Genomic DNA, 13,581 nt, shown 5'->3' on the forward strand with positions numbered 1-13,581 from the left:
AGCTGAACTAACAGCGAGAGCAGCATGCGTGGCTAATTGGCGCCTTACCGCTCCGAACGCACCGACCCATAACGGATGACATTTGAACATCGTGTCGATTCGCTTCACCTGAAAGTGCAACATGAAGTGCAGAACAGACTGCCAGAGGAATACGCCCCCCCCCCCCAAAAAAAACGACCGCTAATCGTTTGCTGCGTCACAATAGTCACCTCCGAATAGAAACTTAGCACTTTTTTTTTTTTTTTAATTGAATGAATGAACTATAAATGTATCTAAGGGCGTAAGTTTGGGGAGAATCTAAAAATTGACAGTCATGGATTTAGATTTAGAATAAAAATGTCACACACGGGGGGGGGGGGGGCATGGACACGGTGGCTTAGTGGTTAGCACGTTCGCCTCACACCTCCAGGGTTGGGGGTTCGATTCCCACCTCCGCCTTGTGTGTGTGGAGTTTGCATGTTCTCCCCGTGCCTCGGGGGTTTCCTCCGGGTACTCCGGTTTCCTCCCCCGGTCCAAAGACATGCATGGTAGAAACCATGCATGTCTGCGTTGGCATCTCTGGAAAAGTGTCTGTAGTGTGTGAGTGTGTGAGTGAATGAGAGTGTGTGTGTGTGCCCTGTGATGGGTTGGCACTCCGTCCAGGGTGTATCCTGCCTTCGATGCCCGATGACGCCTGTGATAGGCACAGGCTCCCCGTGACCCGAGAAGTTCGGATAAGCGGTAGAAAATGAATGAATGAATGAATGTCACACACAGCGCTAAACATGCCATATGTTTAGAACAGGGGTCGGCAACCAGCGGCTCCGGAGCCGCAAGTGGCTCTTTTATCCCTCTGCTGCGGCTCCCGGTAGATTTGGAAGATAAATGTTTAATTTACATTTATTTTAGTTAGTTTTTAAAAAAATGTAATTCTAAATTCTGAGATTATGATGCTTTTGTAACATTAAAATAAACCGTGTTTAGTTTTTTTTCCGCACAAAATACGCATCATAACCTCCGACTTGCGAAATCCGACACACAAAAACAGACGCAGCTTTGGGTTGCTGCCGCCGGCAAGTTAAAATTATGGTGTCATGCAGGACTGTCAGGTGTCACGCATTGAGAGTGACAGTCACGCATTTGGGTCTTTTCTCACAATCTCGCGCCACATATCGTATTTCTCACGTAGAAACACTGACTATTTATCATATATTTAATAAGCCGCAGCGCTGTTTCTATGGAACCGGGCAGGAATCAAGCGCGTCTCAGTTCTTAGTCGAGCCTGACCCTTATCAGCCAATCAAAAAATGGGGCTACACAACAGCCAATCAGAAAATAGAACCATCTGGGAAAGATTTAACGCAACAACCAATAAAAAAAAATTGGGGTTGCCAGGGGCGGGGGTGGAGAAGGGATTGGGTTGGAGATGTCACGCTTGCCTGTCTTCAAAACTTGAGAGCCCTGGTCATGAATACGAAGAGGACTCAATTAGACATTGAACATTTTATTTAATGTAAGTAACCTTCAGCCCAGCGTCTTTTTATTAAGGTTAGTTCAAACTGCTCAAGATATTTTTGTTTGCCTGCAGAAATAAAAATTTCTTTTACTCGGTAGCAGTTCATTGATTTCATAAATGCAACACACTACAGTTTTTTCTATACTTTCCATAAAGGCAAAAAACGATATATGCGGTGTTCTCTTCATTTTAGATGTCAAATGGGTTTTGTGGCTCCCTGTGTTTTTTTTTTCTGTACGAAACGGGTCCGAATGGTTCTTTGGGTGTTTAAGGTTGCCGACCCCTGGTTTAGAGTATTAGCTCTTATGGTAAAAACAATACTGGCCAACTGGGACATTAATAACCAATTAGAGCACTCCAAGTTCAGTTTGACTTCAATTCCTTCAGAAGTCTGGTTCTATTTTACTAAGAGATTAATCTGAGGTCTTAACCAATAATTCTGTAAGAAAATGCAGCATCACGTAGTTTATTAGATATTAGATCACGTTCTTCCGTTTTATCTCTTTACTTAATTACTGCGTTCGACACATAATCGTTACCTCGTCACAGAAACTAAAGACAGACGCCAGCAGACACGATCTCGGTCCTGGTAAGAGTTCAAAACCGTCCTTCAGATCCAAAAAAAGAAGGAAAAAAAAAAAGCAATCTACCTGCAACCATGTGCCAAATGTTAAGCACTCATATTTATCACACCGGGCCTCAGAACCATGGCAGGTTTATCTCCTGTATATTCATGCACCAGGAGTGGGAGGATTGGGGAGAAAAAGATGTATGTAAGCATCCACGGTGGTAAGCAGAAAAATAAGACACCGATTGCTGTGATCGTCAAAACGACAAACTCTGAAGTTTCAAGGTGCCCGGTTGGTGATTTAGTGAAAGTTGCTGTAGCTTCATTAGGCTGGTTTTATGGGATAAGCCGCATTACAAAATGCACAGGCTGCTGCTTGTAAAAGAGGAAAACGTGGAAACTGCCACAAGCAAAATCCTTTCATCAGACTCGTGTATTCGTGTTAAAAAAAAAAAGAAAAAACTTTCGAATCACCTTTGCTAGAAAAAGAGATTATTCTTCTCGTCCATTGTGGAATATAATTAAACGAAGAACGAGGCGACTGAAAGACTGCTGTCCGGACAATGAATGAATATAAACACGTTGTCAGTCTGTTAGAACATTCATTCATTCATTCATTCCCTACCGCTTATCCGAACTTCTCGGGTCACGGCGAGCCTGTGCCTATCTCAGGCGTCATTGGGCATCGAGGCAGGATACACCCTGGACGGAGTGCCAACACATCACAGGGCACACACACACACTCATTCACTCACACACTCACACACTACGGACGATTTTCCAGAGATGCCAATCAACCTACCATGCATGTCTTTGGACCGGGGGAGGAAACCGGAGTACCCGGAGGAAACCCCCGAGGCACGGGGAGAACATGCAAACTCCACACACACGAGGTGGAGGCGGGAATCGAACCCCCAACCCTGGTGGTGTGAGGTGAACGTGCTAACCGCTAAGCCACTCTTTTTCTTTTTTTTTTCATATTGAACATATCTAATTGATCTAAAGAGCTTCATATTAACCACCACTGTAGTGAGGGACATGACAAAGACATTCAGTACTCAACACGAACACAACAAAACAGGCACAGATTCTGTTTTTGGCTTCAAAACACCTACAGATACACACTTCAATAAAACCAACACACAAACACACACCATCACACATCAGAACCTGAGCTCATATGTTCACTTTAAATATAAATACGAGCTCTGGCACTCTTCCACCTTCGCTGGCTGACTATTAAATGTCACCTTATGGCTACTTAAATGTCACCATCTATTCCAGTCTATTATAACATTTAATAACAGTCAAACTATTTATTTAGTTTGAAGTATATTGTAATTCCTGTATGACGTTTATGTGAGGTTTTATTTATACTTATAGGGGAATATAATAAAGAGCAACTCCGTGCCGGTGTATTGCATCACACAGTCCTCCTGTTTCTTTGTGTATCATCGATCATTTAATTCATACACCGCTTTCAACTGGAGCCATCTGGACCTCCACTGAGACGAGGGCGACCCTGTGAGAATCCTGAGACATCTACAGATCTACCAGCTCCAGTTCGACTCTGATACTAAAGAGGAGATCTGAACTCCATGTGGTCTTTTACACCAATACAACATTTATTAGACTGTATATATATATATATATATATATATATATATATATATATATAGATATATATATATATATATATATATATATATTTTTATAATGACACCCCCAGTGTCACCCAGATGAGGATGAGGTTCCCCTTTGAGTCCGGTTCCTCTCAAGGTTCCTTCCTTTACCATCTAAGGGAGTTTTTCCCCCCCACAGTCACCCGAGTCACCTCAGACTCGCTCATTGGGGATAAATACATACACATTGTGAACTAAATAATCTTGAATGATTTATGATATTAATACTTTATATTATTCCTTATGTTTACCTTCTGCTCTATGTCTACGTTCCGTAAAGCTGCTTTGAGACGATGTCAATTGTAAAAAGAGCTACACAAATAAACGTCAACTCTGTCAGTCAAACGCCGCACAGTTACACGGCTACTTACCGTACGATGTCCCTATAAAACAAAACAGAAGCTGCTTTGAATATCTTGAGTATCTTTTTTCCATCAGATTTCAAGCACATGAGATGTACGCAACAACATAAAACGCCATATACAAACTTTCCCTGTTCCTTTCTTTAAATCAATAAAAGCCATTTAGCTAAGCTACTTCTCAGGCATCTGTTATTTGCTTTATTTGCCAAAAGAATTGAATTGATTACCCCCGGTGTCAAATATATTAAACATTTAATCTAATAAAGTAGCCATAATGCATTCAAGGAAAGTGCACTCTGGCCTGAGAGAAAACAATATCGTGAATACAGAACATTCACACACTTTGCCTTAGAGCTATCATACATATTCATAGACTTTTATTATAAAAGCTTCACTGACAGGTTCGCATCATTTCAAGTCCCTTTTCTAAAAGTAGCTCTTTATCTAGTCTTTGCGACGACCGGAAAACAGGACGGCTTCTTAAACCCGATAATGTCGCGTGAGGAATAAGAAAAAACTGAATCTGCTTCTATTCTGGTGTGATAACTGTCATGGCGATGACTTAACACTTTAACGCTTGTGATTATTCATTTATTTGTCCACAGATGCTAATAAGGGTGTAATTATTTGCATGCTAATAAAACACAAGTATGTTCATTCATTCATTCATTCATTCATTCATTTCCTACCACTTATCCGAACTTCTCGGGTCACAGGGAGCCTGTACCTATCTCAGGCGTCATCGGGCATCGAGGCAGGATGCACCCTGGACGGAGTGCCAACCCATCACAGGGCACACACACTCTCATTCACACACACACACTCACACACTACGGACAATTTTCCAGAGATGCCAATCAACCTACCATGCATGTCTTTGGACCGGGGGAGGAAACCGGAGTACCCGGAGGAAACCCCCGAGGCACGGGGAGAACATGCAAACTCCACACACACACGAGGCAGAGGTGGGAATCGAACCCCCGACCCTGGAGGTGTGAGGCGGACGTGCTAACCACTAAGCCACCGTGCCCCCTGAGTATGTTAATAAAACTAACCAATAAAATTGTTACTGATAACTGCTTTCTGGTACCTGCGTGGTAATCGTACCTGGTCTCGGTACTGATAATATCAATACAGTCCGTACTTTATATGGACCAACACGTCTAGCTGTTCGCTCCCATCCCAGTCCAGCTTTTTACTGTTCTAATCATCTCCACTCCACTAGATGTTGGACTGTGGATGTGAGGATTTGTGTTCATTCAGCAACAAGAGCATTAGTGAGGTCAGGTATCGATGTGGTGGGAGATGAGGTCTGGTGTTTGGTCAAGGTTCCAGCTCATCCCAAAGGTGTTTAGATGGGTTGATGTGAAGAAGTCATGGAGCAGGTTTGAACAGGAACGTTGAAAAACAATGACATTTCAGCAAAGCTTTGGTAAAGGATCAGATATACTGTACAGTAGATGTGATGCTGAGGTGTTTTCGACCTTTCGACGATTTACCGCGCTTTATTTGTCGTGCTGTCGGTCAGTCGGTACGTTTTAACAAACCTTGACTTCCTAATTGCGTTCCTGGGTTGCCTGATTAAACCAAAGTGTCCAAACTGTCCACACATCTACGCAGCAATGTGCGAATAAATGAAGGCAAGAAATCGATGTTTAACACCTTTTTATTGATGAACTTGTAACTTAACTCTACACTACGGCTTAAAAAGGGTTAAGTTGTAATGTGATCTCACTGGACAGTTCTTAGATCATATAGCAACTGACATATGAAAGTGATGTGACGTACGGCTAAGTACGGTGACCCAGACTCAGAATTCGTTCTCTGCATTTAACCTATCCAAAGTGCACACACACACACACAGCAGTGAACACACACACACACACACACACACACACACACACACACCGTGAACACACACCCGGAGCAGTGGGCAGCCATTTATGCTGCGGCGCCCGTGGAGCAGTTGAGGGGGTTCGGTGCCTCGCTCAATGGCACCTCAGTCGTGGTATTGCCGGCCCGAGACTCAAACCCACAACCTTAGGGTTAGGAGTCAAACTCTCTAACAGTTAAGCCACGACTTCCAGATCCATACACTCTCCCATACATTCTTCTTGAATACATGTAAACTTGGGACACCTTAAAACAGCAGGCCGACCTTCTTGAATCACATCGCTAACCTGAATCAGGAGTGTCGGGTCATATTTTTTTTTTTTTCAAATAAACCACTCAAGCAAGCGCTTGTTTGGTTTCATGGCATCTTCAGACCGGTGTGCCGTTCAACCCAAGCAACCGATCCAGAACGTCACTCGTTTTAATTTTCTCTCTACATTCTCTTCAGATTTAAACCAATGATGCTCGGACCAACCTCCTAACTATTAATTGGTGTCGGAACGAAGGTCTCTTGGCAGTCTGAACGAAAGAAATCTCTTCACCAAGCACTTGAATGAATAATTTGACACTCATAGGAGAACTCGAACAAGTGTTCTGTTTAAAATGGTTCGGGAAAAAAAAATTAATAGCCTCGGATCGCGCAGTAGACGATCTGTCGTGTGGACTATAATATGTTCCGACCACCCGTCAGAATGCGCTTGCAGGTTTCTCATCGAGTAACGTGATGGTACGTCGTCTTCCTCAGAGAAGGTCATTGCGAAATAAATAAAAGCAGATATCTTTGAACAGAAAAAAAGTGCTTTCCTGCCTTTCAACCATTACTCCAAACTAGGATGCTCGAATTGTTCCAAACAACCACAAACACTCTGGGCTTTGTCAGAATTGTCAGAAGAGTGAACACCAGACATGAGAGGTGTGTTGGTATCTCCTGGCTTAATGGATCCGAGTCTTCTGACTCGAAATGTTTTGGCAAAAAAAAAAAAAGAAAAGAAAGCCTTTTCTCGAGATATTGTGAAGATGTCATGACAAATTTGTTCTGAAAGTAAAGTTTTCTGAAGAGAACGTTTACCTGTACTCCTCCTGAGTGAAGATGGGAATGGCAGAGGGCTGCAGGACGGTGATTTCCACCAAGGTCTTATTGGACTTCTGTGGCTGCCCATCATCATAAGCAATAATCGTGAGCTTCAGGGAGACAAGAGAACATCAATTTTGGGCAAAAATAAATAAATAAATAAATAAATAAATAAATAAATAAATAAATAAATAAAGAACGATATAATTGTGTGAGGTGGGATGCATGAACAACAGATGTTATTAAAGGAGATTTTGTAGATGTTCGATGTAAATAATGTACTTACAGTGAATTTGGTGTTGGGATCCTCATTGAGATTGACCCTGGTGAGAATATTTCCTGTGTCCTCCTCTACTTCGAAGATGCTGGCACTGTAGGGGAACTGATCCACGTCCAGTTTGTAGTGCACTCGATCGGCTGCTTTGCCCTTTGAGGTAAAAAAAAGGATGATTTATAATGGAGTAAATATTTACTACCGCTTATCCGAACTTCTCGGGTCACGGGGAGCCTGTGCCTATCTCAGGCGTCATCGGGCATCGAGGCAGGATACACCCTGGACGGAGTGCCAACCCATCACAGGGCACACACACACTCTCATTCACTCACACACTCACACACTACGAACAATTTTCCAGAGATGCCGATCAACCTACCATGCATGTCTTTGGACTGGGGGAGGAAACCGGAGTACCCGGAGGAAACCGCCGAGGCACGGGGAGAACATGCAAACTCCACACACACAAGGCGGAGGCGGAAATCGAACCCCGACCCTGAAGGTGTGAGGAGAACGTGCTAACCACTAAGCCACTAAGCTTAACAGGCGTTACATTCGTCATGTTGCCTTTATATTGTGTGCACTGGCAACCCTTAATGCTGTTGTGTTAGCACGAAGAGACAAAAATGCTAACCCTGAGCATGTCCAATCTGATATTTTTAAAAATATGAAATTCTTAATACAACCTAATCAGATGAAGTACATTTAGCAGTTCTTTATTCTAACACCGATGAGCTAGAATAAAACAATTTTATAAATTACAGACACATCATTGTCTTTAAACGAAATTCAAAACGGTTCCAAGTATTCTTCTATTTTTTTTCTCTGTAGCTAAGATCATTTTAGAATTAAAGACAATAGACTACATTTCTAATTATTCCAGACCTTTTTGTATATAAAAAAAAACTATCTGTAATACATGGCTAAACGTGTGTAGTCACCTGACTCTCACACCCATACCGTATGTGCCCACAGCTCCTTGCTCCATATCAGAGCCTGACCTCAAATTTCTCTTGTAGCTGATTGGCTGCAAATCAGTCGGTCTATTACCGTGAAACCTGAAGGGTACAAGACAGTGGCCACCCATATGAGGTGCCAGTCCATTGCACATTCATACTTTATCTGAACCTAAAACATACAGTATGTCTTTGGACTAGAGGAGGAACCAGAGAACCTGAATGAATTCCTCATAGCAGAAGAAAACATGCTAGAGGAATCAGACTCCCTTCCCCGGGGAGACCGAGGCGAGTCTGTTTACTTAATTACCCGACGTCGCATTTCAAACACAAATAGCTAAATAGTCACACGTCGACGGCAGGAAAACATCAGAATCGTTGTGCGTTTTTAGCCAGATTGTTCATGTTAATCTTGACATCCGGTACCTCGGTACCTTATTTGCATGTTCCCTTCCTATCTTTCCTTTCAAAGCTGACATGCTTTGTTGGTTTGACATGGAGCGACGCAGGGCTGCAACCCCACCGAGCCACAGACAATACGGATAATAAAAGAAAGTGACAAATAAAGACAAAGGGTGGGCTGCACCCTCTCGGCGGTGCCTCGAGCCCGAATTCATTCATCCACCCTCACGCTGCAGAGATCTGTCCTCCGATAGTGTCAGGTTTCTTAGACGCTTAATCCTTAAATGACTCATCGACTAATTGCGGAGTACTCGAGGTGAACAGAGCAAGCTGTGAGGATTAAAAACACGACTGTAACCCTGGCGTGCTACGTCTCGTCAAGGTTCGCGATCTCTTTCGTCCGCTTCCCGTCATCGCCGTCTCTCCGCATGTGGTAGATATTTATTAACATCAGTCCCATTTTTGCCAGCTTGTATTTTCAATTTAAGGGCATAATTGCAGATATAATTACTTCTCAACTAATAAAAGAATTAAGCAGATTTGAATGAAGTGTGTAGGCAGGCAAAGACGAGCGAAGACAGCTTATGAATAAAACACACAAGGTTAAAGACGTGACGCAAATATGTAGAAAGAACAGACAGAGGCTTTGGATACTGTATATGTGCACTGAGTGCAGCTCGAACAAAAACCCTTCTGTCCGACGACACCCACCACAGCCAAACTGAAACACTGATAAATGCCACAACAACAGGTCAGAAATACAGCCACGAATTTCAACCATTTGCGACTGCAATCATAAAAAAAGATGGCGTGGACGAGTACATGGAGCATCGTTACTGATAAAATGTACCACTGTGTCTCAAGCGGTTGTAGAGTCTCCCGGAGTACTCTGGTGTCTCAGTGGACTAGAATTTGGGAGTTTTGTGAGTTCAAATCCCAGGAACATTTACAGTACATTTACATTTACATCATTTAGCAGACACGCTTATCCAGAGTGACTTATACACCTGAGCAATTGAGGGTTAAGGGCCTTGCTCAGGGGCCCTGCAGTGGCAACTTGGTGGACATGGGATTCGAACCAATGACCTTCCGATCAGTAGTCCGATCAGTTAACCATTGAGCTACCACATCCCAAGTTCTAGCTAATCCTGTTAATGTAATAAATGACATAAAATACAGTATGTATGTGAGGAGAACGACATTTATTCAGATTATGCTTTTTCAGGAGCCAGAACACAATATTGTATTTTTACTCAGGGTGTAAAACTATCTCCAGTGATTCGCCGCTGTAATTACAACCCTATTAATTAACCGGCGAATCACAAACTCCCTCTCTTCTGATTTACACTGATGTTATCTAATATTTCCTATATTACAGGATTATACAAACTCCATCATCCATCCATCCATCCATCCATCCATCAAAGCCCACAGATAGAAAACGACGCTCCGTATGTTTACGATACACTCGAGGATCGGCGCAATGATAAAAAATTCCAAGGCCAATTTAGTGGTTTAGACGACAAACAATTCCTGTTAAATTGTGTTTCTTTCTAAAGAGGATTATTTCATATCGTTTTACTGAATGATTATCGCTCAAGCTGTTTATAGGATTTTGTTAATTGCGTATCATACCGAGAAAAAAAAAAAAAATCTTAGCTAAGTTGGGAAAATCGAGAAGTAACGCGAGTCACGCGCCCGAGAACCCAGCAGACTGTGATTACTTTCGCCTAAATGAACACACACGATTTACAACCGGAACATTACGACTAATGGAGTTTACGCTTTGGAAGACCCAGAAGTACCCGATGCAAAAAATAAATAAATAAATAAATAAATAAACAAATACAACCTCACACTCAGGAGCAATGGAGAAGGATGTAATTTGAAGTGGAATAACACAATGCGCTATCCAATTGTAAAATCCTTTCCTCTTCATTCAGGAGACGAAACTACTCGAAGGTTATTGACAAGAGCCAAGACTCGAGTTCCTGAGGGTATAGACGACTGGAATTGTATTGGAAGGCTACCGCTTTTGCACACAAACATTGCACCCTTGAGCAAACTAATTAGTCCCAAATAGCTCCTCAGCTGCCGACACACAGAGCTCCTGGCTGTCACGCTCTCTATTTCTTCCTCGGAGGCCTGACTTGTGAAAGACAATATGTGCTCGGTGCACTTTTTCCTCTCGGTAAAACAAAGATTAAAGATTTATAGGTGATGTAAAGGTCACACGTATCAGATATGTACAAAGAATATGGCTGATATCATGAGGCACATTCATTCATTCATTCATTTACTACCGCTTATCCGAACTTCTCGGGTCACGGGGAGCCTGTGCCTATCTCAGGCGTCATCGGGCATCGAGGCAGGATACACCCTGGACGGAGTGCCAACCCATCACAGGGCACACACACACTCTCATTCACTCACACACACACACACACACACTATGGACAATTTTCCAGAGATGCCAATCAACCTACCATGCATGTCTTTGGACCGGGGGAGGAAACCGGAGTACCCGGAGGAAACCCCCGAGGCACGGGAAGAACTCCACACACACGAGGTGGAGGTGGGAATCGAACCCCCAACCCTGAAGGTGTTAGGCGAACGTGCTAACCACTAAGCCACCGTGCTCCCCCTTATGAGGCACACGTGTTGATTAAAGTTTAAAAAACGGACCATCCGTCATACGTGTTGAGTCACTCAGATTAAAATCTCGCTTGTCTGCAAAAAATACGAAAGAGCTCCTCGGCTAAAAGGAAGGAGCCAGAATACATTTTCTATAAGATAGAGTTGGATGTTTGATGCCGTGGTCTATACAGTAATTTATCAGTTATGAGTCAAGACGATTTGCTGTACGGGTGAAGAACAATGCAGTCAAGAACATGCACTTCTCTAGAATTTGCATAATGTGTTAAATCTACGTTTGCCAGACAGCCTTAAGCTGGTCACCTAATCTGCATAGATGTGAATTTAAATAGGAGCTAAAAGTATGTAAACCGACACTGTGTTTGTCATCACCGATAGCTGCTTTAATATTCCGATGTGATGTGATATCACCCCTTCAGTGTGAACTCCTGTCTTCCGCCCGGGCGATTGATATGTTAATATTTCTCCTAAAATATAATTACTTTATTCGGTTTTTCATATTATTGACCATTTACCATTTTAGTTCCCATTTATGCTCCATGTTCTACAACTGGAAATAACAAGGCCTGACACCTTACCCACTGCCATCATTGCCCTGTTAAAAGAGTGGAAACATCCTACTTAGGCTACATAACAAAGAGGGAATACAAGCTTCTTAAGAAATCACTAGCTGTAACATTCATTCATTCATTTTCTCCCGCTTATCCGAACTTCTCGAGTCACGGGGAGCCTGTGCCTATCTCAGGCGTCATCGGGCTTCGAGGCAGGATACACCCTGGACGGAGTGCCAACCCATCACAGGGCACACACACACTCTCATTCACACACACACACTACGGACAATTTTCCAGAGATGCCAATCAACCTACCATGCACGTCTTTGGACCGGGGGAGGAAACCGGAGTACCCGGAGGAAACAACCGAGGCACGGGGAGAACATGCAAACTCCACACACACAAGGCGGAGGTGGGAATCGAACCTCCAACCCTGGAGGTGTGAGGCGAACGTGCTAACCACTAAGCCACCGTGCCCCCTAGCTGTACCACATAAAATAATATGAATGAGTTATCTTTAATACTTATAATAATAATTCCTTGGCCATTCGGCTTCTACACTGTATTAAAGACTAGGTCTTTTGTCTGAGCCTTACAGCCGTACCTCTTGTGTTTTATATTCTGTCTTCAGTGATCATGTAGGCTAGTTAAAGGTAAAGAGGCAGGGTTTCTAAGAAGCACAAGATAAAATCGTATGCTCTATCACTGGGAGAGTCAAATTCAAAGGCAGGAGAAATGGTCATTCCGTTTGGGTGGCATTAGTTTCTCCCCCTGGCAATCAGAGCGAATACGAGCCTATCGTGTGTGTTTGTGTATGAGAGCAGTGAGCTTCCCTCTGAGTGGGTTCAGCGCTACTCAGTAGATGTGAATCGGCAAGTCAGTAAATTTAAATAGCCGCTACGGCCTGCGGTAACGCCGTTCATGTCGTTTACGTTTTTTATCGATCGCCAACATGCGGCGTTTAAAACTGAAGACGTTCCCAAAACTCTTCACAGGAAAAGTCAGTGAATAAGAACTCTGTGCAGATCGGATTGTAAATCATTACTCATCGCTTTCACACACAATGCATTCGATTGTCACTTTTTCCATGAACTCATTCACACTCCGGCACGTAAACAACACTGTACATCTGCAGCACATTTCTAAACCCTAACACGCTGCTTTCAACACACATGGATGGCAAATTCATACATATGTATATGGTCAAGTGAGATGGATAGATAGATAGATAGATAGATAGATAGATAGATAGATAGATAGATAGATAGATAGACAGACAGACAGACAGACAGACAGACAGACAGACAGATAGATAGATAGATAGATAGATAGATAGATAGATAGATAGATAGATAGATAGATAGATAGACAGATAGACAGACAGATAGATAGATAGATAGATAGATAGATAGATAGATAGATAGATAGATAGATAGATAGATAGATAGATAGACTGGCAGACAGACAGACAGACAGACAGACAGACAGACAGACAGACAGACAGATAGATAGATAGATAGATAGATAGATAGATAGATAGATAGATAGATAGATAGATAGATAGATAATTATAGATAGATGATTAATGACAGATAGATAGACAGACAGACAGACAGACAGACAGACAGACAGACAGATAAATAGATAGATAGATAGATAGATAGATAG

The 13,581-nt window shown here is 42.7% G+C and overlaps 1 protein-coding gene across 4 annotated transcripts in view; it reads right to left on the minus strand.

Annotated features, from left to right (window-relative positions):
* The window catches only part of pcdh15b (protocadherin-related 15b), a 199,087-nt gene that overhangs the window by 47,255 nt on the left and 138,251 nt on the right, over positions 1-13,581 (minus strand). For all 4 annotated transcript variants that reach the window (XM_047817912.1, XM_047817910.1, XM_047817911.1 and 1 more), the window contains 2 exons: positions 7,359-7,499; positions 7,070-7,182 (listed from right to left, as the gene is read on the minus strand). In XM_047817912.1, coding sequence (XP_047673868.1) covers positions 7,070-7,182; positions 7,359-7,499 — 254 coding nt within the window. The remainder of the gene's footprint in view (positions 1-7,069; positions 7,183-7,358; positions 7,500-13,581) is intronic.

This window comes from Tachysurus fulvidraco, chromosome 8, assembly GCF_022655615.1.
Source record: "Tachysurus fulvidraco isolate hzauxx_2018 chromosome 8, HZAU_PFXX_2.0, whole genome shotgun sequence".
NCBI lineage: Eukaryota > Metazoa > Chordata > Actinopteri > Siluriformes > Bagridae > Tachysurus > Tachysurus fulvidraco.